We start from the raw sequence: 23,855 nt of genomic DNA on the forward strand, positions 1-23,855 counted from the left end.
CTTAGGATTATCACCACAACATAGGATTTAAGATAAATCCTATGGCGTGTCCTGTCAGGCATGTGTCGAGATATTTGCCAGTCACGCTCAAGTCATTGTCCAACCTGCTTCATTCTCCTGAGATCTTCAGTGTACCAGGGGTTGCGGTTAGGAGCGGGCTAGAAAGGACGCTTGGGAGCGATAGTGTCTATAGTCCTGGTAAGGTTGTTGTTCCAAGTGTTAACCAAGGTTTCAACAGTATCGCCGGCATTAAACCCTCTAGGGCCTCTTGGAACCTAATGGGTTCCATCAGCCTTCAAGGGCGGACCATACAAATAGGTCCTCCACCCCCGATGGGGGGAACAGTGGTCTTCAGCCCAACCTTCACCAGGAAATGATCCATCCATGACACAGCAGAGATGTTAACTACCTCCGTCCACAGATGTGCCTGCTCCGTGCAGAAGACCGCATCGAGGGTATGACCTGCGCAATCTCAGAGACTATCTGGGAAAGGCCCATGTTTGTCATGGTAGCCATGAACTCCCGAGCAGCACCTGTCAAGCTGGCCTCAAGGAGGATGTTGAGGTCACCCAGGACCAACAGCCTGGGCGACTCCAGTAGCAGCTCTGAGACCAGTTGTGTAACCTCGGCTAGGGAGTCTGTTGGGCTACGGGGTGGATGGTAGACCAACAGAATCCCCAGGCTTTCCCTAGTCTTAAGGCCAAGGTAAATACACTCAATGTGAGTCATCTCACGGAGAGGTATCCTGGTTAAGGTAAGAATATCATTATGGACCAAGGCCACTCCCCCCCCTTGCCCACGATGTCTTACCTGCTCCCTGACGGAGTACCCGGCTGCATAGAGGCTGCACAGTGCTGGTGAAGCATATCTCCACATATAGATATTTATGCTATGCTTAGGGGATGTTGGATTGCAGCTAAATTTTAGTTATATTTTAAAATGTAAACATCTTAATGTGTTATGGAAGCCGCCTTGGGTCCTGACTTGCAAGAAAGAGCATATAAAAATAAATAAATAAAATGTAAGTAAAATAAGTTTCATTCAGAAGTAACTGCAAATATTTATTTTACACACTTTTATATTTACCTGTTTTATACCTTTTAGTTGTTTTTTTTTTAAGTTGGCAATTTTTAAAAAAAATCAGAATGCTGTACATTTTACTTCCATCCATTTTATTGTTGCCTTAACTGCAGCTCACAAGACACAGCTTGAGGCAGCTCTTCAACCAGGTACTAGTCTCCTTTCACCATTTAGTGAGGTCATACTCCTATAAATATAAAATAAGTACATAGGGTTCAATTCCATGCTTGGCCATGAAACTCACTGGGTGACCTTGGGCAAGCCACATGCTCTCAGCCTCAGAGGAAGGCATTGGCAAACCTCTTCTGAACAAATCTTGCCATGAAAACCCCATGAATGGTTCATCTTAGGGTCGCCATAAAACACTATAAAATGAGTGAAATTATCACGCATTATGTTATAATTATAGTGTAATGTGATTATTTGGAAAGTGAAATAATACCTAGTTATTTGTAACCTGCTATTTCCAAGCTTTGTTCTTTAGTTAGAATCTCTGAATACAATGTCCAAGAGCTATGCTGAATATGATGCTGGAAGCACTGGACTGTTTAGTGTGTAACTTTTTCCATATACAGTGTTCCTTAAAATGCTCACGTGGAAGCATCTGGATAATGGCTGAAGACACATATCCTCAATGGACAGCTTTATTGGACAGGAAACATTGAGGGTCTGGAGAACCATAGTTGATCCCCCCCATCCAAACCCCGGGGGGTTGCCTTCTGCTGCCACCACCAAATCTGACATGCCACTGAATGTTGATGGTGCAGCAACAAAACAGAAGTGTTAACTGTTCCTGTTATATATGACTATCATATTTTGGACACCTCATCAGACAATATGACTTATTGGAAAAAGAAAGAATGTAGGAAAATTGGATGCAGAAGGAAAAGAGAACACTACATTGCAGATGGATTAATTCAACCAAGGAAACTATAGCCATATGTTTGTAAGGCCTGAATAGGACTGTTGATGATCTAGGCTTATGGAGGTCTCTCATTCATAGCATTAAAATAAATCAAAGCTGATTAGACTGCAAACAACAACAACAAATGAACAAAAGGATTATACTATGCAGGCACAACTTCCCCATCCACAAACTGAATTATATATTTGAAAAGGGAGGCAGGCAGGCAGGCAGGCAGGAGGGAACACTAGCTTGGCTGTCTGCAGCTCACTGCTGTCTTCTGAAAAGGCTAAATCACATGCTGAACTGATGGGGGTAGGGAGCAGTAGTAGCACAAAACTATGTATATTTACTTAGTAAATGTATATCTAAGTATATCTATATTTAAATATATCTACTTAGAAGTAGCCCGTGCTGAGTTCAACTGTTAAAGAACAGTGAGCCTTTGGTAACCACTGGGCTTTGGTTTCAGGACCTCCCATGGATACCAAAATCCATAGATGTTTAAGTCCATTAAATGCAGTGGTTAGTAAAATGGTATCCCTTATATAAATTGTCAAAATCAAGGTTTGCTTTCTGAAACACACACACACTATGTAGAATATATATATTATATTTTCAAGCTGTGGATGCTTGAATCTATGGATAAAGATTTCTGGATACAGAAAGCCAACTGTATTAGGTGACCAAGACAGATTAGGAATTCTGTTGGTGTACTGCCCACAATGTTGCTAAATATACTGCCTTCCTGAGATAGCTCTGGACCTTGTTTCCTGTAGTGAGTGGAGTGAATGTGATCTGAGAGCAGAACTTCTGCAGAGGTGGGGACCCATTAAAATGGTCCACCCCTTGAGGATTATGGGTCCAGATGGATTTCTGATGGCTCTCAGGAAGTTTCCTGTTGCCTTGGCTGGCAATCCTTTCAAAATCTTGGCCATCATCTGGAAGGAGAAATAACTAAGCTTGTAGACATGACAACTTCCAAAATATCCCTTCTGAGGATGGGATTGTTTCATATTTTGACAACTCGTACAGCTCAATGACAATGGCTATTATAGTGTGTTGCTTTATTGTAGTGCATTTTGTTTTGGAAATGGTAAGAGTTATGCACTCAAAGCATAACTCAAGGGAAGACATGAACTGCCACAGCTAAAGGGCAACAACTGTATATGTATTCCATTAAGAACTAGTTGTGTAGAATGGCCTTGGGATATGCATTTGAAAGACAAACTTCAGGGAGCTTTGATAGACAGATCTTGAACTTATAACTGACATTCTAAAATATGTGCTGGTGACCTTGTTTTTCTTGGTGTTTCCCTACGTGCACATTGAAAACTACTAAATGTTCCATGTTTTTTTTATTTTGACTTGAAATTTGAGAGTTAATGTGATGCCTGAAACTGGGGAGGGCGTGACATTTTTTGATCTTTTGGAAATATGTATTATGATCATTAGCATCACGATTGTCATTATTGTCATCTTTGTTTATACTCTGCCTTTTCCCTAAAACTGGGATTCAAGATTTTATAGAGATTAGTGCTGTTGTCAATGTGTATCTTTTTTCTTCTTTTTTGCTTTTTTGCTGAATATTATTTTTGTGGTTGTCTGTGTGATGGCAGCTTTTCTTGTCAGCTACAAACAGGTAATCACCTCCCCTTTGCATTATAACCTCTCTTGATGATACGTTGTTTTGAGGGAGCAGCCTCCAGTTTTCTCTCTCTCTCAAACAAGAAGCAGTGTTAATGTCACATTAAACTACTGGCATCTGCGGTCCATGGTCTAATCAAGGTTGGGAGGTGGGATTCCTCTGTCAACCAGTGCGGAATGAATTATACCCAGGGATCAGACCATGAGCAGTCAGTATAGTAAAACATAATTCCTGATAATGGGTTATTAGGTTTCCAGGGAATGCCTCTGTCTGAAGCACTTAGAAAAAGGTTCCTGGTTCCTGGTACAGGCAGCTTTCTATATCTTTCAATAACTAAAGCAAGTTCTGCTTATCCTGATTTTTCTGGACTGTGGTAGCTGAGAATCCATCCTTGCCAAACCTCTTCATCATTTTGCTTTTAAAGTGATAGAGGAGGAAACTTCTCCCAATCAAAGAGTTGGCAACCCTGACTAAATCTGCATGGCTTCCTCATGTGATCTCCAGCACTGTTGACTCTGTCAGCTGCATTTAATTGCCTGCACGCCTCCATTTTGTGAAACAAAAGACTAGGCTGTTTTTGAAACCTTGTCCATAGAAAATATAAGCATATATTCCCAAAGAGTCTGTCTAATGCAGGAATATGTTTAAAAACTGTCGCATATGCTAAGGACATTTTCACAGCTGAAATGAAGATCTGCATGAATGTTTCAGGTGAGTTGTATTCACCCAGGTCTCCTCTCCACTCTGCAGGTGACCGTACATGCACTAGTTTGCTTTGGAATTAGGTCACCAGTTTCTCCTTAAGTGCTTTCATCAACTGTTTCTCTCAGTGGTGTTGAATGGATATTTGCAGCAGAGCTCTCCTTCTGGTTTGTCTTGCACCTAACAAGCACTTCTTTGTTAGTTGTGCTTTGCCACTCTCAGTTGCTGTCCTTTTTTAAAAATGCATGATAAACAACACATCCATTTGAAGCCAGTGCAATGAACCTTCCCAGATTAAAATGGAACCACAGGGCTGAGAAACAGTTCTTTTTTAGTTTCCATTATTATGATCCAAGAAGTGAGCAATAGTTCTCTCCTATTGCTTACAGGTAACACCTCTGCTATTCTTTGCATATATTTAGGCTGCACTTACATAAAGGTCATTATTACTAATGTTTATAACTGTCTTTCCACCGGTGAGCACATGGTGGTATAAATGGCTCTCTCCCTTCCCACTGTATCCCCCACAAAAATAACCCTATGAGGTATGATAGGTGTCCCCAGGGTTATTTTTTCTGCCCCCCAGGGCCTTGCAAAGATTTTAAAATCTGACAGGAAATGTTGGATTGTTTTGTCCCAAAATCATCTCTCTGGAGCATGGAGGCATTTTTGCCATTATATAGGTGTTTTCTTGAAACAGAAAGTGATTTCTGATAACTTCCTGTTTCAGAAAAGGTGTTTATAGGGCCTAAAATGGCCTAGAGAAGCCCCCCACCATGATGAAAATATCCTTGATGTTTGGGGATATTGTGAAGCAAAAAAAAAGGTCCCATTTTTGTTGGTTGTTTGTTTTTGCTGATGGTTTGGATATGGTTTCACCCATCCAAGTTCTTCTGGGGAGTTAATGCAGCCCCAAACCTCCCACAGTTGCCCATGTGTTCTCTAAACCATTGTAACATGCATCACAGGAACTGATCGTGGCAAGGAAAAGCTATAATGGAAAAGCCAGGTCCTTCTTGTCTTGAAAAGGAATGGATTGTTGCAGATGCAGCAATGTGCACTGTCTGTTAATCTCCTTATTTCATACTAGCTACCTTCATACAAATCCACATGCAGTCCTTCCCAAATCATTGCATTCCTATAGGTTCCCTATTGTTACTGCATTTTTAAAGGTGTTGATTTGTAGCAATGTTTGATATTTACTGTATATACTCATGTATAAGTCTAGACATTTTAGTCAAAAAAATTGACCCAAAAAACCTAGTTGACTTATCCATGGGTCAGTGTAACTACTGTGCTTTGACTCTTATATATAAAAAAGAACTGTCTCCTGGTGAAAGGCAAGAGTGTAATCTTTTCTGGAAGCACTGACCCCTTTCTACTCTCTCACCCATCCAACCTTCAGTGACAGCACAAACAGTTATGCCTTCTGGAATTTTGTAAGTTCATTGGCATTGTTTTCCTTTGCTTCATCTTTTAGATCCTTTGTTACATGCCCCTAAGTTTTACCCTTGACTTATCCACGAGTCATAGCAAAATCCATAATTCTGCCCTTGACTTATAAATGACGTCAACTTATAGTTAAGTATATATGGTATATCACAAGAGCAGAGAAAGCTCTCAGGTGTTAGCTGCCATAGGGCTGTTGTCCACATTCTTCAGATGTGTACATTTGGACATCACTGGTGACAATGTATAGTTATTCTTATTTTCTTGTTCTGCCCATTCATTAGACTACTGTGGTTCAGTATTTATACTAATATGGTATACCACTTGTGTGGTATAATACTTACTGAACATAATACTAATATAATGTAAACTCTACACACATTCTTAAAACACATGACAAAAATATCCCCTAAATAGTGTACTCTCCAAATGTTCCAGTTTGCCAAAGGCAGTCTCAATTCTCTTTTTCAGCTGCTTTTAAAATATCCCAGTTTCTGTTTCCTCTTCCCATTTTCCCCCTTTACAGTTTACTTCAAAGTGCAAAAGTAGTTTGTACTCAATTAACTCATGGGGGGGGGGGAGAGAGAGGAGGGGCATAATCTTACCCTTCCCTGTAAATTCAGGCAAAAGCAAACTGCCATAGCCTCTCCTAGTGTATTCTTCCTTATTAAAACCTTTTGCCCTCTTGGCCACACTGATGTTGCTTGGCCACATGTGTCCTGATTTTCATCTTTGAAATGTTGAAAGGTATGAAATATACTGAAATCTTCCACAACTGATATATTTTCATACAGTTGTATAAGGCTGTCATTGATGTACTATGTTTGACAAATAGACTCTGAAAACTCTCTCCATCTCAGATGGCTTTTGAAAGTCTTAACAATTTGAGTGCTAAGCCAAAATCTGGCTTTTTAGAAAGCCTTTGAGCATAACTGATTTTATATGGGCTGCACATGTCCTATAATTACATTATTTACAATTTTTGACAGGTTTTATATTGTCTACTTTTAACAGATAATTTATTTAATATGTTTTAAAATTATTGTTATTATTGTTTTAAATTGAAAGCCACCCTGTGATCTTTGGATATAGGACATATAAATATTTTAATTAATAAATAAAGCCAGAATCTTGTATCACAGTTTACCTGGAGTCACACATTTGTGACTATTACATGTTCATGATCCTTACCATAACCACTCATTTAGGGGCTAAGGAGGAACCATGAAAGTTCCCCAAGCTGCTGTTACCAGGAAGCAATTGCTGTGATCTATGGGGGTCCATTTCCCTGTTGCTTGGAAAGCAGCTGGCTACTGTTTCCATCCCCTCTCATGTGAGTGATCTCTGGCATGAGGAAGAATTGCAACAGTTTTTGTCTGTCGTACCAGAGATCACTTACAGAAGGAATTAGCAGCTTCATTTATGTACTGCTTCATAGTACCTAAGCACTCCTTAAGTGGTTTACAATGTGTAAGCCAATTACCCCCAACAAGCTGGGTACTCATTTTAGCGACCAACAAAAGGATGCCAGACTGAGTTGACCCTGGAGCTTCTGGCTGATACTGAATTCACAACCTTGTGATTTGTGAGTGCGTGGCTGCAGTACAGGCATTTAACCACTGCACAACTGGGCTCCTTCTGAGGAAGTGGAAATGGCAATTCTCCACTTCATGAGCAACAGAGGAATAGTCCCCCTTCAATTGCAGAGGATGCTGACCAATAAGTGGGGATTGGGGTGTTGGGCTGAGATTCACTATGTAGCACCATAGTTATGGTATGGTGCTATGTAGTATGATGTTGTGAGCTGCCTTGGATGCCAACTTGGGAGAAAGGTAGGATACCAATAAATAATAAATAAATAAATAAATAAGACATGGGAGTCTGACCAAAATAAATAAATTTGTTAAAATATCTGTGCTCCTTTAACTCTGGCAATAATGCACATAAATACTCCCTTTTGAGTTTTTTTTAAACCTGTTCCTCTTGGAGCAGTAACAGCTGTGACAGTGGCAGGAAAAAGATGCAAAAACCAGTGAAGGCAAACCATCCTTTGTGTGATGCTTATATAACATGCAATTAACCCTAGCATTAGGATAGCATAAGTTTTCATTTAAAAAAGTAAATCTTGTTGTTATCTAAAAGCACCTGGAGAAGCTTAGGGGCAAAGAGATCTTAAAAGCTTGCATGCATCAGTTACATCACTCTTTCCTTTGAAACAAGAGAATGGGTATGCCTAATTTCACTGAATATTTTTTTAAAAGTCTGTTTGTCTTGAAGCTGTTCTGTTTGGTTAAGAACTAGTTTCATTCTGCCACAAGGTAGATGTTGTTAGGGTACTTGAAAGTCCAAAGTCCTGTTGTGCACTCAAGCCATCAGATGCAAAATCTCAAATGGGGCTGAACCCGTAGAATCACTTAACTGATCTCTGGACCAAGTCCTGGAAAATGCAGTAACAGCTGTAGATGTAGGGGGGAAATTAATGAAATCAAGCCTGCCATTTTACAGCTAACTAATTATAAGAAGTGGTAATTGTGGAAGTACAGTTCCCTACATGTAATCCCTGCCCTCAGCTTTCACACTTGTTCTCTCTCTCACCTTAGCTTCCATTGAACTGAACAATGGAAAAGGCTTCTGTTGAAACAACAACTGCTGTGCTTTCAAGTCCTGCAATTAATGGAGGAGTTGCTTTGTTTGGTGTCATTCATTAACAAGAGAAAATGCTTGCTGGGTGCCCTGCTGCTGTAAGGCCATTGCTGAACTATGAGTGACTAATATCAATTCCATTTAAAGAGGTTTATGGATCAGTGGGCCTCTAATCCAGAAAAATAACACAATGCACTGTTTCTCAATAAGGCTGGAGGCCAAAGAAAGGAAAATATCCTTTGTTAATTACCACTGTTAGCCATCTCTATACTGTCCCAAGAGCATAATAAATTATACTCTGCCTCCTTATAGCCAGTTTTCTATAAGGAAAGTTCTGGAGCTCAATGATAATCAAGTCTGCCTCACCACCAAAAGTAGAAATCATAATGCTATTGTTGTCAAAATACTATCACCAATTATGGCCAATTTTGGATGTATAGGAAAATCCTTCTTCTCTTTATCCTCCTCTCTGAGGGATTAATCCACCCCTAAACTAACCAACCAAGGCTTTATCTCTTGGTTAATTTGAAACTGAAACTCTGCTGACTCCCTTGGCAATACTCTTGATCTGAATCAATGGCATTGGCTCTGATATTTTTTTTTCTAGGTCACCTTGTTGGAACGAGCTTCAGGATACTATATTTAGGTGGCTTTATTCTGTAAAGGAATAAAGAACCCAGAAGCTGATACTGAGGGATTGTTGTTCCACACAGTGGCAAGGAACATTGATTCAGTAGTGCACCGGCATGAATCTGATGTGTGAGTTAATCTGTTGTGCATGGCTAACAATCACTTCCAGGTTTTGGAGGAGAGGGTACACATCCCCTCCCCTACCTCAGCACCACACAGTTAAAGTACGATAAAGGAGTTTTTTGTGGGTTCTTCGGGCTATGTGGCCATGTTCTAGAAGATTTTCTTCCTTACATTTCGCCAGCATCTGTGGCTGGCATCTTCAGAGAATTTCTCTGAAGATGCTAGCCACAGATGCTGGCAAAACATCAGGAAGAAAATCTTCTAGAACATGGTCACATAGCCCGAAAAACCCACAAAAAACCATGGATGCCGGCCATGAAAACCTTCGACTTCACATTGGTAAAGGAGTTATTCCTTGTGTGCTCAAGAAAGGGAATGGCACAACTTTGCATATATGGGGTGCAGTGTGGAACATCCTTCTCACACATGGCCCTTGTGGTCTCTTCCAACTCTATGATTCTATGACTTTTCCTTAAGGGTGTGGAAAAGGAGGATAGACATGCTCTTATTCCTCCCCTGTTCAAGGAAGACTGGTGGTTGAGCCACTGAGTGAACCTACCCAAGTGAGCAGATGTCTTATTGGAGGAGAGGGATGGAGCAAACTAGCCATCCTAGTATCTTCCATAGTTGTTGGGCTACAACATTATCCTTGGCATGGGATTATGTAAGAAGACCAACATATCTGGAGGGTTTCAGGTAGAGGGGGGCTCCAGGTTATATCTTAAGTGACAGTGAAGAAGACTAAATTGTGAGGTCCCCTCCTCCCATTTACATGCATCTTGTTTTGTATTCACATTGTGAAAATGTAGCATGTTCAAGTGAGATTCATCCCTGTTTATGCTTGCAAGGTTTTCAGCATGGTAACACCATTACTTAATAAGTATATTGATGCTTACAGAGCATAGACTACGTAGACATTCCCCTGAACTTTGAGTGGAGCTTTTATTTGATCACTCATGCTGATGATCTTCCATCATCCCCTTATACACCCTAGCTAACTGGGCAGTTATTTTTAGAAGAGAGATTTAGTTCACCAGCAGAACTGAAAGATGGTTAACATGGCAGCTGATAACATGTCAGTGTTCAGGATGCCATGGCTAACTGTGTTCCAAAGCCAGAATGCTGTTGGTGTCTTACACGTGTAATTTACCCTGAGGAAGCAGTTGAACATTATTGTATTTAATTCATATATCTGTATTTAATTCAAGGTCATGGAAGCAGAGTTGTGCATGGAGTGCCTTTGTGCATAGGGGAAGCACTTGATCCGCTCATGTGCATCTTTCTGCCCCAGCTGAAATTGGTGGCAGCATTCAGTGGTGTATTTGATTGCACAGTTGTCATTCAACACAACACAAGGCTTGTGTAGCACAATCAACATGTAACTCCCCATGTGGAGATTTATACCAGGTAATCTTGATGTAGGATCTCAGCCATAATGTCTCAGGAACACAGCTGTAAAAAGTTATCTTTGGATTAAAGCAAGCATATCTCCTGGGGGATTCTGGGAATTGTAGACTAAAAAAGGAACTTTTCAAAGCCTTTGGCAAGGGGAAATATGCTCTTAAGCCCACATAATCACATCAGGGCAGAACATCTTACAAAGGGAAATTAAGTGCAGCTAGGTGATACTTGTATGAAAATGATAATTACTAATGAAGCCCTGACATTGCATGTTTATAGATTTTAACATCTGGAGGTTTACTGGTTGCCCTACAATCTATAGCATATGTTTTGGCTGTCTCAAACTGTTTAGTATGTCATGCTGGGAAGAGTTACTCACTTATAAATGCATACCGTGTTCTAACATTAATTTAAAAGGAGGAGGGAAGACAAAACTATCAAATTCCCCAGCTGCATGTGCCATGTCTACAAAAGACAGACAATCCCATCAGTGCCAGGCTGGCAACCCATCCCTTTTTACCCTCATGAAACAATCAGATGAGACAAATATCAGTTTAATATGTCCAGGCTTTCAGGCTGCTGAGGCCATTAGTTCCCTGTCATAAAAAGACCATCTGCCTCGCTGAAGAAGGAAAAGAGGGAAGCCTAGCAGTTGGGAGGGCTCAGACCATTTGGCCAGTGAGCATTCCCAATTAAATTGCTAAACATACCACAGAACTGGCATGAGGGAGCTCACAGTTCTATATTGTTGCTGGTGTTTATTTAGCATTTCCTTATGCCATACTAGCTGATTTCCAGTTCAACAACAGTAGTTCACAACACAGCTCTTTTGGGTTACAGAGCTACCAGCATTGGGTCTTACACCAGGAGAAATGTGGGCTAAGGAAGGAAGGGGAAGTTAGCTGGAAGCCACACACACACAATTTCATAGCCTTGTTTCACATGAAATTAGATCCTATTTTAAACAAAAAGCAAAACAATGAATTACAAAATTGAAGGACATTCATGAATCCATAAAGGAGGAGTGAGCAACTGTTGGGGGGGGGGGGGCGGCAAGGGCATCATTTAACCATACCTAGAGACTTTGGAGGCCTGCGCTCCTCCTCACATGCACACAGAAAGAAAAGAAATTTCACCCAAATGCACCCCAGTACCATCTAGCACCACCTCAGCATTCCTTACCTAAGAAAATACTAAGGAATTAATGGGTTCGCCATAAACTGACAGGCAACCTGAAGGCACATACAAACACATGCACAACCTATTTTAGGTCCAGGGGAGGCCTTTTAAGTGACAGAAAGTTAAATCCTGTTCCCTTTCAGTTTTACAAAAATGCATCTTCAGGGTCTAAAATGGCCCAGAGGGCCAAAAACTTGGAGCAAATACTCCTACACCCACTTAGTGATATTTGGAGGCCAAAATTGTTGACCCCTAAGGCCACAAAAAAACAAAGCCTGATCTGAGCCCATCTCCTGCTGTTTTACAGGACTGTCCATCTCACCCTCCATCCAGCAGCCCTTGAATGATTTGTACCACTATATTTTACAAGCAGGGAAGCAACTTAAAATGCTGCTTACAAAGCAAATAGTATAGGGAAACATCTGCAGGTGAGCTAAACCACAGCTGGTGGGAATAGAAAGAAGAAAAATTATCTCAGTCACATAAATTATTTGTGTATGACTGTACTTGTAAGAAACTTGACTGAATTTGTATGCACCTTTCATCTTACTGTTTGGCTGTTGTATCAAGGATAATTGATACTCATACTGGCTGCAGTCTACATCTTACTATGAGATGAGATATCTAAGCACAGAATGGAGGCACACTATCTCAGTTGTGAAATGCTCATGTGAGTAAATAGGTGCCTTTCCCTTCAAAAGTGTGAATGGTGATTAAGAAAGAGATGGGTCACAATGTGTCAATTCTAAGGGGCAAATCTAGGAGTTATGGCTTTCATAATTGATGCAGTGCTCAGATTGGTAGTGAAGCACTGTGTAAGATGCAACTCCAAGTCACAACATGGAAATTATGCATGAGAGAATCTACCAGGAAGAAGATGCAGTTCTGTATGAGTGGTTCAAAGACTAGTTCGATTCCCACTCTACCCCAAACCACAATTTCAGTTATCTCAATGCCATCTGTTTCCCCATTCCACCTTTCAAGCAGCTCTTTGGCAAAGTTACTTTTTTGAAATATAATTTCTCAGAATTTCTAGTGGCATGTCCAAAACGTGAACTTTTCCAAGATCTGCTGATTAGACTGACTCAGAATGGCTTAATGGTTAGGGATGCTGTGAAACCTCAGAGCCTTCTGTCAGTGAAACATCTCACAAAGATCTTTGTAGGTGGATCAATCATCGTGTTTTTATTTTCTGGCTATACTAGGATATAAGATGGTGAAACCCTAGGGAATATCTATTTATCTATCATCTATCTATCTATCATCATCATCATCTGGAAGGGGAGAGAGAGGCAGGCGAGCTCCACCAGGCCTGCCTGGAAGAAGCAGAGCCCTCCCTCCGGTCCATCTGCCTTGGTCCAGGCCTCAGAGGGAGAGAAGAATGCTGGACCTGATCCCCTGCCCCCTCACCATTCCCTTCTCCTTTTGTGTCGTGTCTTTTAGATTGTAAGCCTGCGGGCAGGGAACTGTCTGGTTAAAAATAATAATAAATGTAAGCCGCCCTGATAGCCATTAGGGCTGAAGGGCGGGATATAAATACCTAAATAAATAAAAAAATAAAAAATCTCTGTCTTCTTTTTGAGTGTTTCACATACATTATTTCAGTCTATAGTTTTACATTGTACTTCAAAAACAAACAGCAAAGAAATGAGCAAAGAAGAGGACAGGTTTTCATATCTTAATGGTTTTTTTTTGTTCTCTCCCTCTTCCCTTTCCCTTCTCCCATTTTCAGAAATGGAAGATGAAAGGCAGCTTTATCCAGCACTTTGTCAGTGGCCTATGCTTAGAAAGCCAGTCCAGCAGACTAGTGACCAACATCTGCCAGTCAGATATACCAGGACAACAGTGGGAGCTGCTCCAAGCCACATGATGGTTGCCTGTCAACTTCTCCAGTGCTTTTGCATGAGACTCTGGGAATGGAAGGGGTTAGGGTGGGGAATGGAGTTTAAACCTTAAGTGTTTTTATTGTGATCCTCAGCCAATAACCATTTCAGTTGAAATGTCAGTGTTCTTGAATTCATTAATGAAGCACCCCAAGGTATATGGAAACATCCCTGGAACTGGCCCATCTGTAATCCCTGCTTCCCCACTGTGAATAACACTATAGGACACTCAATAGCAGCTCAAGGTTGGGAAAAGGTACTTCCCAGTAGCTAAGACTTAAGTGTGACTAAGACTGAATGACAGCTCTTCCCTTCCATTTTTTTCTCCAGAGATATTTGTGATCTCTGGTTTCATGGAGTTGTTGCAATTGGTGTCTGTGTTGCAATTGGTGTCTGGTCTCATGGAGTTGTGACAATTGGCTTTAATATGAACTCCTGGTGGATTTGCTTGACTTCATTGGCTTTGAGACATGACATCATCTCTCATTTTGCATGTGTGCTGTACAAAATGCTATATGGGAAAACAGGCAAAACTAGTCATGGCTACGTTACTGGGAAATGCATCATTGGCAGGGAAATGAAGGGCTTAGGGCCTAGGGCCTTTGTTTATCTACTTTTATTTCTAAGTTTGTTTCATCTTTGGAGTATGTTCATATAATTCCTTGCAGAGGTATGGATCTTTGTGTTTCCCTGGTTAAAACAAGTTTGTGGTATAGCAGTGAGAAAGTTAAAAGCCAGCCCTTTGAGGGTAAATAATTTGATGGGTTTTTTTTCTAGAGCTTGAGTCTTGAAGTGCAAACATTATTTGAAATTACATGAACAAAAGGTCCCCTTTTGTTTTTTCTACAAAAAAAGTGTTTCTTGTTGTGTACTATGTGTGCATCTTGATTCTTTTTCCCCCTGCATTTCTCTCATTTCAAAAAACAAAGTTCAGAAAATTTAGCTAAGTTCTAGCAGATAGGTTATTGGAGGTCACTCTTGAGACTGACAAATGTGATGCAGCAGCTGTGAGGACCCATCCATTAAGTCCTCTCCCGGAAGGCATTCTGTGACATTGCACTGACAGCCAGTGTTAAAAGTGTTGGTGCTTTCTGAACTAAGTAAAGGGACATGGAGGAGCCTGGAGAGAACAGGTATCACTTCCTTCTGTATTTGAATACATTCCAGTAAAGAAGTCAGTCCCCCATATACATATATGTGCACTTTTAAACATAAGTCCTGATACTGAAAAGGTCAGCTGGTGTGTCTCTGCTCAACCCATGTTAATGAATCAATCGGAATGCAATTTATTTCTCAAGATAAAAGGAATTACTCTCCACTCCAGGGAAACATTCCTCTTCTTGAAAGATTCTTTTCAATCCATGCCTGAGGTAAGGTTACCAGTGTGTGTGTTTTCTCCTTTCAGTGCATAGCATGAACTCAGAAACCATTTGCTGACTAGTTCATGATCCTTATGCATGTTCCAGAAGGCAAAGTGCAGTTATTGAGGGCACTTTGGTCCTGTGCAGCTGGAAGAAAAGCTGTTATTACCTTGCACCCACTGGAGACTGTACTTGTAAAGACACTTGGGAATAAGCGCTACTGAACCTAGTGGAATTTACTTCTGCATAAATGTGCATGGCTAAATGTTGACATGCAGCCTAACTGGAGAGCCCTGAGGGCAGGTGAGCATGCATTCAGGCACAGTTACAAAGCAGCATCCATAATAAGCCTCTGCAAAATTACATGGTTCTGTCTCTCATGGTTTGAATTGCATCTGAATGGAAGCAGTGGGAGACACAGTCTTGAGGGTTAAATTACTTTTGAATCTCATATTTGTGAATTGCTGCATACCAATAACACTGGTTGTCTGTCAGGTGGAGTGGGGGGAATAAGTGCTGTCTGTGTGCCATCACTAGAGCCTTATTTAGGCCTTCTAAGTACTGTATGGGTTTACAAAATATAGAAATAGGAGAATGTGCTGGCTTTACTACTTCCATGTCTCTGCTTCCATGTAGAGGAGTGAGGTGGAGGTAAGGAGCCTCTTATTTGTCTGGAGCTCTTCCACATCACCCAGAACCTTAGAAAAACAAGATTGCATGCACACAGAAGGCTCTCCAGGCTCATTGCAGTGTAAGCAAGATGGATGGGACTAGCACATTCTTATATTTACATATGTAGTTAATACTTATGTAGAATGTCTGACACTGCAAAGTATTGCCCTGACAGTTTTCAGGACCAGTCTGACCAGTCCTTTGAGGACACATCTTATACCAAATGTCTTCTCTACTAATAAAGTCAAAAGCAAAAGAGACATCAGTGACATTCAAATTTGTCTGCAAGAGAGGACTGCGCAAAGCCACATTCAGTTGCTGATCCCCTACTCAAACTTGTATAGCCTCCCTGTAAAAATAAAAAGTGTTAATTTGGATCTAGTGTAGATTTAGTTTTATTCATTAGCCCTTTTAGCAATAGTAACCTTTATCTTAGAGAACTCTGACATCAGGGCCACCAAAATAGCCATAGCCCTGCAAGGATCATGCCACAAAGGCAGAAATAAGGAAAGTAGTATTTTAACCCCCCCTCCCTCTTTTGCAATGGGGCTTCCTCTCTTTCAGTTGGTCACTGGAGTGGCATTAAGCTCCACCATCAGCCTACATTTCATCTCTGCCAGTTCAGTCAACCTACAGTTCTAATATAAATCTAAGATCTGGTCTGAGAGCACATCTGGGAGCCAGCAGAGCTGTGGATCTTTTAGATCCTGGACCTCTCCCAAGAAATCTCATTTTCATTTTCTGTGACATTGGAGTTATGTTTCAAAGAGGTGAGGGGCAGTAATGTTTCTGCAAAGGCGGCAACCACAGGGAGGGGGCCCAAAGCCAGATCTAATCCAAAAATGGACCCTTGGACTGTTGCAGAGGGAGATCCACAATATTTTATTCCATAACATTAGAATTATACCATTAAATAGTGGCATGATATCTTCAGTCTTTTAGTAACCATCCAATCAGTGCAAAGAAAAGACTGGCTGGCAACCAGTCTTTATAGCCCTTAAAACTCAGCCAGAAAATCCTTTCCTTTGTACCTCAATATATCTAAGGGATTCGTGTCAGATGCTTTCTTTTTCTCAGGACTGAAGATAGGCCAAATTTCAAGGATGGTAATTCAAGGATAGTCAGATATGGATAATGGGCCTAAATACCCTAAAGGCACCAGATTCTGTCTGAACTTGGAAGGTAATCAGGGTTACTCCTGGTTAGTTCTTGGATGGGAAACCACCAATGAATACAAGGTGTTGCAGGCTAAATTTCAGAGGAAGGAACTGGCAAAACACCCCTGAGTATTCCTTCCCTGAGAAAACCCTATGAAATTCATGGGGTCATCCTAGTCGACAGATGAGCTGAAGGCACATACACACAGGAGTATGGATAGTTGTTCGGTTTTATGTAGACCAAAATTATGATCATATCAAACATGTTTTGATATCCCATTAATATTGAAACTAATATGAGTTGATATTCACATTAATTTCAAAATGAATTTAATCACAAATTTACAGAGTGCCCCAGTACTGGACACCAATATCCCAGTCTTTCCACTCATGGGATCATACATTCTGACAAAGAAAGGTGGGTAGTTTCCCGAAGAGATCACCAATTACCTGAAATTGCCACTGTTTTACTGTGGATGGGATTCTGGAAACGGGAACCAATTGTCCTAATTTATTTAAATGTTTTTAAAATTAAATATGTACACTGGTCCTTGGGCTGCAGTGAAGAAGGAAGGTGTATGTGTTCAGCTTCATTACACAATGGGCATCCCCCCACCTTGCCCTGACACACACACACACTTGCAAGACTTTTCTGAGAGTCCAGGAAAGCATGGGAAGAGAGTCGTTTTGCACAAGAAGTTTGTAAGTTGAAGTCACTACCAGTAGCCAACACAAAACAATAATTCTATGCTGACATGAGGGTTATTTTGACACGAGGATGCGTTCAGACAAACACCACTTATGACAAGTTAATCTCCAACTGAGATTTAAATGACATAGTAATGTAAATAGCTCTGTTATGTGTGGTTTGAACAAACGTGACACAAACTGGAACTGAAAATTATGAAGACTAAGCATTAAAAAAAAACATGCAACAAATACATGAACAGAGAATGAATGGGCACTGTTAAACCATAACCTAGACTGAGAATGAAGACAATAACATAAAATTAGCAATAATAGAAAGAACCAAAAATTAAATACCAAGTTGGCAGCAAGCAGACAGTAATTGCAAAACATGAACAAGAAGCTGGCAGAACGCTATAATGGTTGCTCATTCTATGTTCATGCGCTGTTGCATTGGGTTTTTGTGATTCTCATGTTTTGTAATTCTGTTTGTATCCAGTTTTGTCACTTTTGTTTTAATCCATACACAGTGAAGCGTTTTATATCATAATGTACTCCTTCCTTATTGATATACATTGCAGCTGTGTGGTTTCTAGCACTGTTTCCTATTTGGTTTTCCTTTTGACTGCTTCTGCTCAGTATTGTTTGATTGTCTCCAGGTTTGGAGGGCAATGCCACTTCACAACACTTAATTCACATGCTATAACTGGCTATCAGAACCATCATGTGTGAAAATTTTAGATTATACATGCTCTGCCTGACCAGGATAAACCATACATTTGAATGGTCCATGAACTGGTGCAATTATGTCAGAGGACAGACTCATATGAGTTTTTACACATTGAACCAAATGTTATAAAGGTTTAGTGTGGTGAGGTGTGAATCCTTGTATTTTAGGAGTGAGAAAACTACTGAGAACCATTCTGGTTGCCTTGCAAAGAAGAGAATATCTGGCAACACTTCTCTTTTATTATATCTGATAGAACTTTTTCTCTGTTGGGTTAGAGTCAGGGGGGGAACCATTCACTACATTGTAAATGAATGTCAATGATGCTCTGTAGCAGCCATTAAACAGGCAACTTCAGGAAAGATCTCAGGGAACCTTTCAAGAAGATAAGAGACAGATTTTAAAGTTGAAGATGCTCAAGAAACAAGGCATACTATGCAGGGAAATCAAAACTAAACCTTGCAAAGCTGCTAATGTGAGAAATAGAAATAAATTCAGCCAGTTTAATAGTTCATTTTCAGCATATTTTTACACCATAAAAGGTGTTAGGTTCGTGTAGCATGCTCCATGTTAACCTCCATGTGTCTACTAGAAAAAAAAGCAAGTACAATCCCTCTCCATTAAAATAAATATTGATGTCTATTCAGAAGTAAATTCCATAGGGCTCAATGAAATTTTCAAGTAAAGGACCATAGAACTGTAGCCTAAATAAAGATCATGAATACTTTAAAAAGGTATGCTGCTAGTGCAGTCAAAGTACACTGAGTTGTTCCATCTTGACCTCTCAAAACATTTTTCATATTCAGAAGAAAGATGCACGAAGCAGTGGGAAATCGCAGGAGGTTAGAAATGGAAGCAAAAGGTAGGTGCTCCAAGCAGAGGGTTCTTACTGTTCACAGTTTAAAAATACTATGCAGCTATTTCGAGTGGCAGCATGTTGGTGAACTACAGTGTCGAAGGCTGGACTTCTGCCATTGCCATTTACTTTTCTGGTTGTTCTGGAGATCTGGATTCTCACTAATACATGATGACAAAATCTCTTTTTTACAGCCCCCGCCACCTAACCCCAGCCATTTCTGAGACATTGATGAGCACAAGGAAACAGCTTTTTCTATAGCTGGATGCAGAGCAACGACATCACCTGCAGTGACTTGCAGAGCACCCTGGAGATTTCAGCAGGTGTCCGTTGAGCAGCTATAAGAAAATAGCTGGATCCTTGTCTGCTATTTCTTCTCACTCTCCAACAATATAGAAATGGACAGGTTTGGGGGTTGTAACTGAGAAAAAATGAGGTTTTGGAGGGGTTTGGACAGGAGAACATGTATTTCATAGCTATGTCTCCTGATACAGAATTGTGGTCTCAGTGTTTACTTTTTTCTCCTTAATACATTTTTCCTATTAGGGGAAAAGATGGAGAAGCAAGGGGGGTGGGATTGCTGCTTTAAAAGCTGTCATCATCTGGATAAACATTCATTAATGAGGCAGTGTGACTGAGTCTGGAAGATAACACCGTCTGGACCTCCCCTGCCCTCATGAAATTCAGTGAACGGGGCTGGACCATTAAGCAAAGGGAAGCAAGCACAGTAAGAATGTAAATCTTCATTGACTTGCAAGAATGCAAAACAGCTGTATCTGGGGGCAATTCTTGCATACAAACATGAATCCTTTCAAAAATGTATCTCCATCGAGTGAAATTGCAAGTGGTCTTTGTGTGTGTGTGTGAGAGAGAGAGAGAGAGAGAGAATGGGGGTGTTGTTGTTTGTTTTATTTTGAACCTTGGAGCTTTTTGTGAAAAAAGTCATTTTCACAAGCACCAACTTTGAGAGTCTTTGCAAAAAAAATTCAAACAAATCCCAAATGTGATGATTACTGCAAAAAACAAAAACTAATAATAATAATATAATAAAATTTATTTCTATCCTGCCTCTTCAATAAGATTGAGGCATCTTACAACAATGAAACATACAACACAATAAAATAAATCTCATTATCCTCCATCCTTAAAACTAATCTACCTAATTATAATACAACAAACATTATAAAATGTAATTTAAATCATTTTAAATAATCATTGAAGCAAAACATCTTGGGGCAGTTTTTGGGACAGTCCATATCAGTGGGGCTGGGTCGATCAATCAGGGAAGGCCTTTCAAAAGAGATCCATCTTGACAGCCTTTTTAAAGCCATCAAGATTGGAATTTAGGAGCAGCAAATGAAAAGGTCATCTGGGTAACTGTAGCCAGCCTGGTCTTTGTTGGCTGTAATAGGTTTTTCTCAGAGGACCTAAGTGTGCGGGGTGGATTATATGGATTATATTGAAGAAGGCATTCCCGCAAGTAAACTGGACCCAAACCATGAAGGGCTTTAAAGGTCATTACCAACACCTTGTACTGTGCCTGGAAACTAATAGGCAGCCAGTGAAGAGATTTTATATGGTTACCTCTAGATTTTCCGGTGACTAATCTGGCTGCCATATTTTGGACTAGTTGAAGTTTCTGAACTAGGCACAAGGATAGTCCCATGTAGAGAGCATTACAGAAGTCAAGTTGTCAGGTTACCAATGCATGTACCACTGTTTCCAGGTCCCCTGGCTCCAGGAAGGGTCGCAGCTGGCATATCAGATGAAGCTGATAACAAGCACTCCTGGCCATTGCATCTATCTGGGTTGACATCTGAAAGGACGAATCCAGGAGCACTCCCAAGCTGTGAACATCCTTTAGGGGAAGTGTGACCTCATCCAGGACCGGTTGACATATTTCCATACCCAGATTAGGGGTCCCTATAACAAGTGCCTCCATTTTATCTGGATTCAGTTTTAGTCTGTTTTTCCTCATCCTGTCCATTACTGCTTTAAGACATTCGTTCAGAGGAAAGATGCCATCCTTAGTCACTGCTGAAGTCCGAGGCATGGAGAAATATATCTGGATTTCATCAGTGTACTGATAATACCTGTTCCATGTCTCTGGATGATCTCCCCCAGCGGCTTCATGTATATATTAAATAGCATTGAGGACAGAATGGCGCCCTGAGGGACACCAAATTTAAGTTCTCTCTTAGAGGAGCAGCTGTCCCCAAGCATCACCATCTGGAATCTGCCTGCAATGCAGTGCTCCCGACTCCCAACTCTCCCAAGCGTTCCAGAAGGATACCATGGTCGATGGTATCGAAGGCCACTGAAAGGTCCAAGAGTACCAACAGGGTACTGTCAATACCCAGACAGAGATCATCCACTAAGGCGACCATAGCAGTCTCAACTCCATATCTTGCCCTAAAGCCGGTTTGAAATGGATCCAGATAATCTGTTTCATCCAAAACTGCTTGGAGTTGAAGGGTAACAGCCTTCTCTATCACTCTAAATAAACCATGGGGTTGCATGAAATATTCTATTGTCTGTGCAAAAATGTTGAGGTTTGCACCTTTTAGCAAAAATTAAAGCACCCCAAATGTGAAGCATCTATATCAGTGGACCATTATCTTAACAGGAGGTTTTGATGTATCGAAATGCCTTTGTCATCAGAGACGAGATAAACTGCAATTATTTTTTTACATCCAACATCCCTGTTGCTAAGCAGGATAATTAATTAAACAAACTACTGGATAACACACAAAGTTCCTAAATCAGAAGTATGATTCACCCACTATAGTGAAATAATATTTAAGACCGTGCTTGCAAAAGTTAATTTGTTGGAGTACATTTCCTTGAAATCTGCAGCCAGCATAGTCACAGTTTAAATTTGAATAGGCCAAAGTTATTTTCAAAATAGCTTCCCTCCACCATTGCATTATTAATATTTTTCAAATAAAGAGTCTTGTGGCGTCTTAAAGGCTAACAAATTCTATTATAAGCATTTGAGGCCTAAAACCAATTAGTCTTGAAGGTACCACAAAGCTTTCTGTTGTTTTAGCTGCAATAGACTAACTTGGCTTCTCTCCTGGAAATAATTTCTTACAGTTCCTCAGAGGTATTCTTAAAGACCTTGACCAAGAGATGCAAATGTTTTTGTATGTCTTTAATTGAATTGAATTGAATTGAAATTTTATTTCTATACCGCCGTTCCTACAATCATGGCGGTTTACAAACAGTACAAATACAATACAATACAGATTAAAAAGAAAACAAATTTAACTATGAAAAATACCCCAAATAAAACCAAACACAGCTATACATCATTAAAATCCATCATAAAATCAGTTAAGAATTAGTAATCAATCTAAAAACAATACAATACACAGTACACAGGGGAAAAACAATCAGGACATGTGAAGGAAGTCTTGACAAAATAAATGAGTCTTCAGATTCTTCTTGAACGACTCCAGGGAGGGGGCTAAGTGGAGCTCCTCAGGGAGAGCGTTCCAAGATTGCGGGGCCGCAGCAGAAAATGCCCTTTGCGCCGTTCATACAAATCTTGTCTTGGGAACGCTCAGAAGATTTTTCCCACCTGACCTGAGTGTGCGGGGCGGATTGTATGTGGAGAGGCGGTCCTCCAAGTACTCTGGGCCCAAGCCATTTAGGGCTTTATAGGTAACGACCAACACCTTGTATTGGGCCCGGAAGCGGATTGGTAGCCAATGCAGATCTTCAATATCGGTGTTATGTGGCTGGACCTGGAGCTACCAGTGACCAGCCTAGCGGCCATATTTTGAACCAACTGCAGCTTCCGAGCTTGGTACAAGGGTTGCCCCATGTAGAGCGCATTTCAGAAATCAAGTCGAGAGGTTACCAGTGCATGTACCACTGTTTCAAGGTCCCCCCGGTTGAGGTAGGGACGCAGCTGGCGTATCAGCCGAAGCTGATAACAGGTGCTTCTAACTGTCGCATCCACCTGAGAAGTCAGGTGAAGCGACGAGTCAAGAAGCACCCCCAGACTGCGAACTGAGTCCTTCACGGGGAGCGTGACCCCGTTCAGGACAGGTGGACAAACCTCCTTCCCAGGACCGGGAGAACCTATCACAAGCACTTCCGTTTTCTCTGGATTCAGGCTGAGTCTGTTTTCCCTCATCCAGCCCATTACCGACTCCAGACAGGCAGTGAGCAGAGAGATGCCATCCCTAGTCACTGCATCAGTCGGCGACACAGAGAAGACTATTTGGGTGTCATCAGCATACTGATAACACCGCGCCCTGTGTCTCCGGATGATCTCTCCCAGCGGCTTCATGTAAATGTTAAATAGCATAGGGGACAAGATCACTCCCTGAGGGACCCCAGATGTAAGGGCCCTCTTGTCAGAGCAACAGTCCCCCAGCTCCACCAAGGACTGCCAGGCAAGACCATGCTGCTCAAATCTCCTCTGTCTGAAGGCCTGAAATCTAACTTGCCTTGACATGTAAAAAGTGGAGAAAGGCTTGGCTAGATAATGATGGCAGCACTACAGACTTGCATCTTCAGCCATCTGTTCTATGTATCTTCAGCCAGTTCATAAAGTATGAGGAACTAGTTGTCCTCCAGATGTTTTTGTTGAATGGCAACTTCCAAAAACCCTCATCATCATTGCCCAGCCTCCAGGATTCAAATAGACTTAGGACCACATAAACCCTGAACATGTGACACGTAGAGTTCAATTCATCATTAACACATTTGGTCATCTTTCCATAAGTTTATATGTAGATAT

At 40.9% G+C, this 23,855-nt stretch overlaps 1 protein-coding gene across 1 annotated transcript in view; it reads left to right on the forward strand.

Moving 5' to 3' along the window:
- The window catches only part of GALNT16 (polypeptide N-acetylgalactosaminyltransferase 16), a 247,414-nt gene extending 225,973 nt beyond the window's left edge, over nt 1-21,441 (forward strand). The window contains exon 15 of the mRNA XM_089521755.1: nt 13,492-21,441. Coding sequence (XP_089377881.1) covers nt 13,492-13,629 — 138 coding nt within the window. The 3' untranslated portion in view covers nt 13,630-21,441. The remainder of the gene's footprint in view (nt 1-13,491) is intronic.
- The last annotated feature ends 2,414 nt before the right edge of the window (nt 21,442-23,855 follow it).

Source organism: Sceloporus occidentalis, unplaced genomic scaffold (assembly GCF_023333645.1).
Source record: "Sceloporus occidentalis isolate IW3139 unplaced genomic scaffold, rSceOcc1.0.p SCAF_4, whole genome shotgun sequence".
NCBI lineage: Eukaryota > Metazoa > Chordata > Lepidosauria > Squamata > Phrynosomatidae > Sceloporus > Sceloporus occidentalis.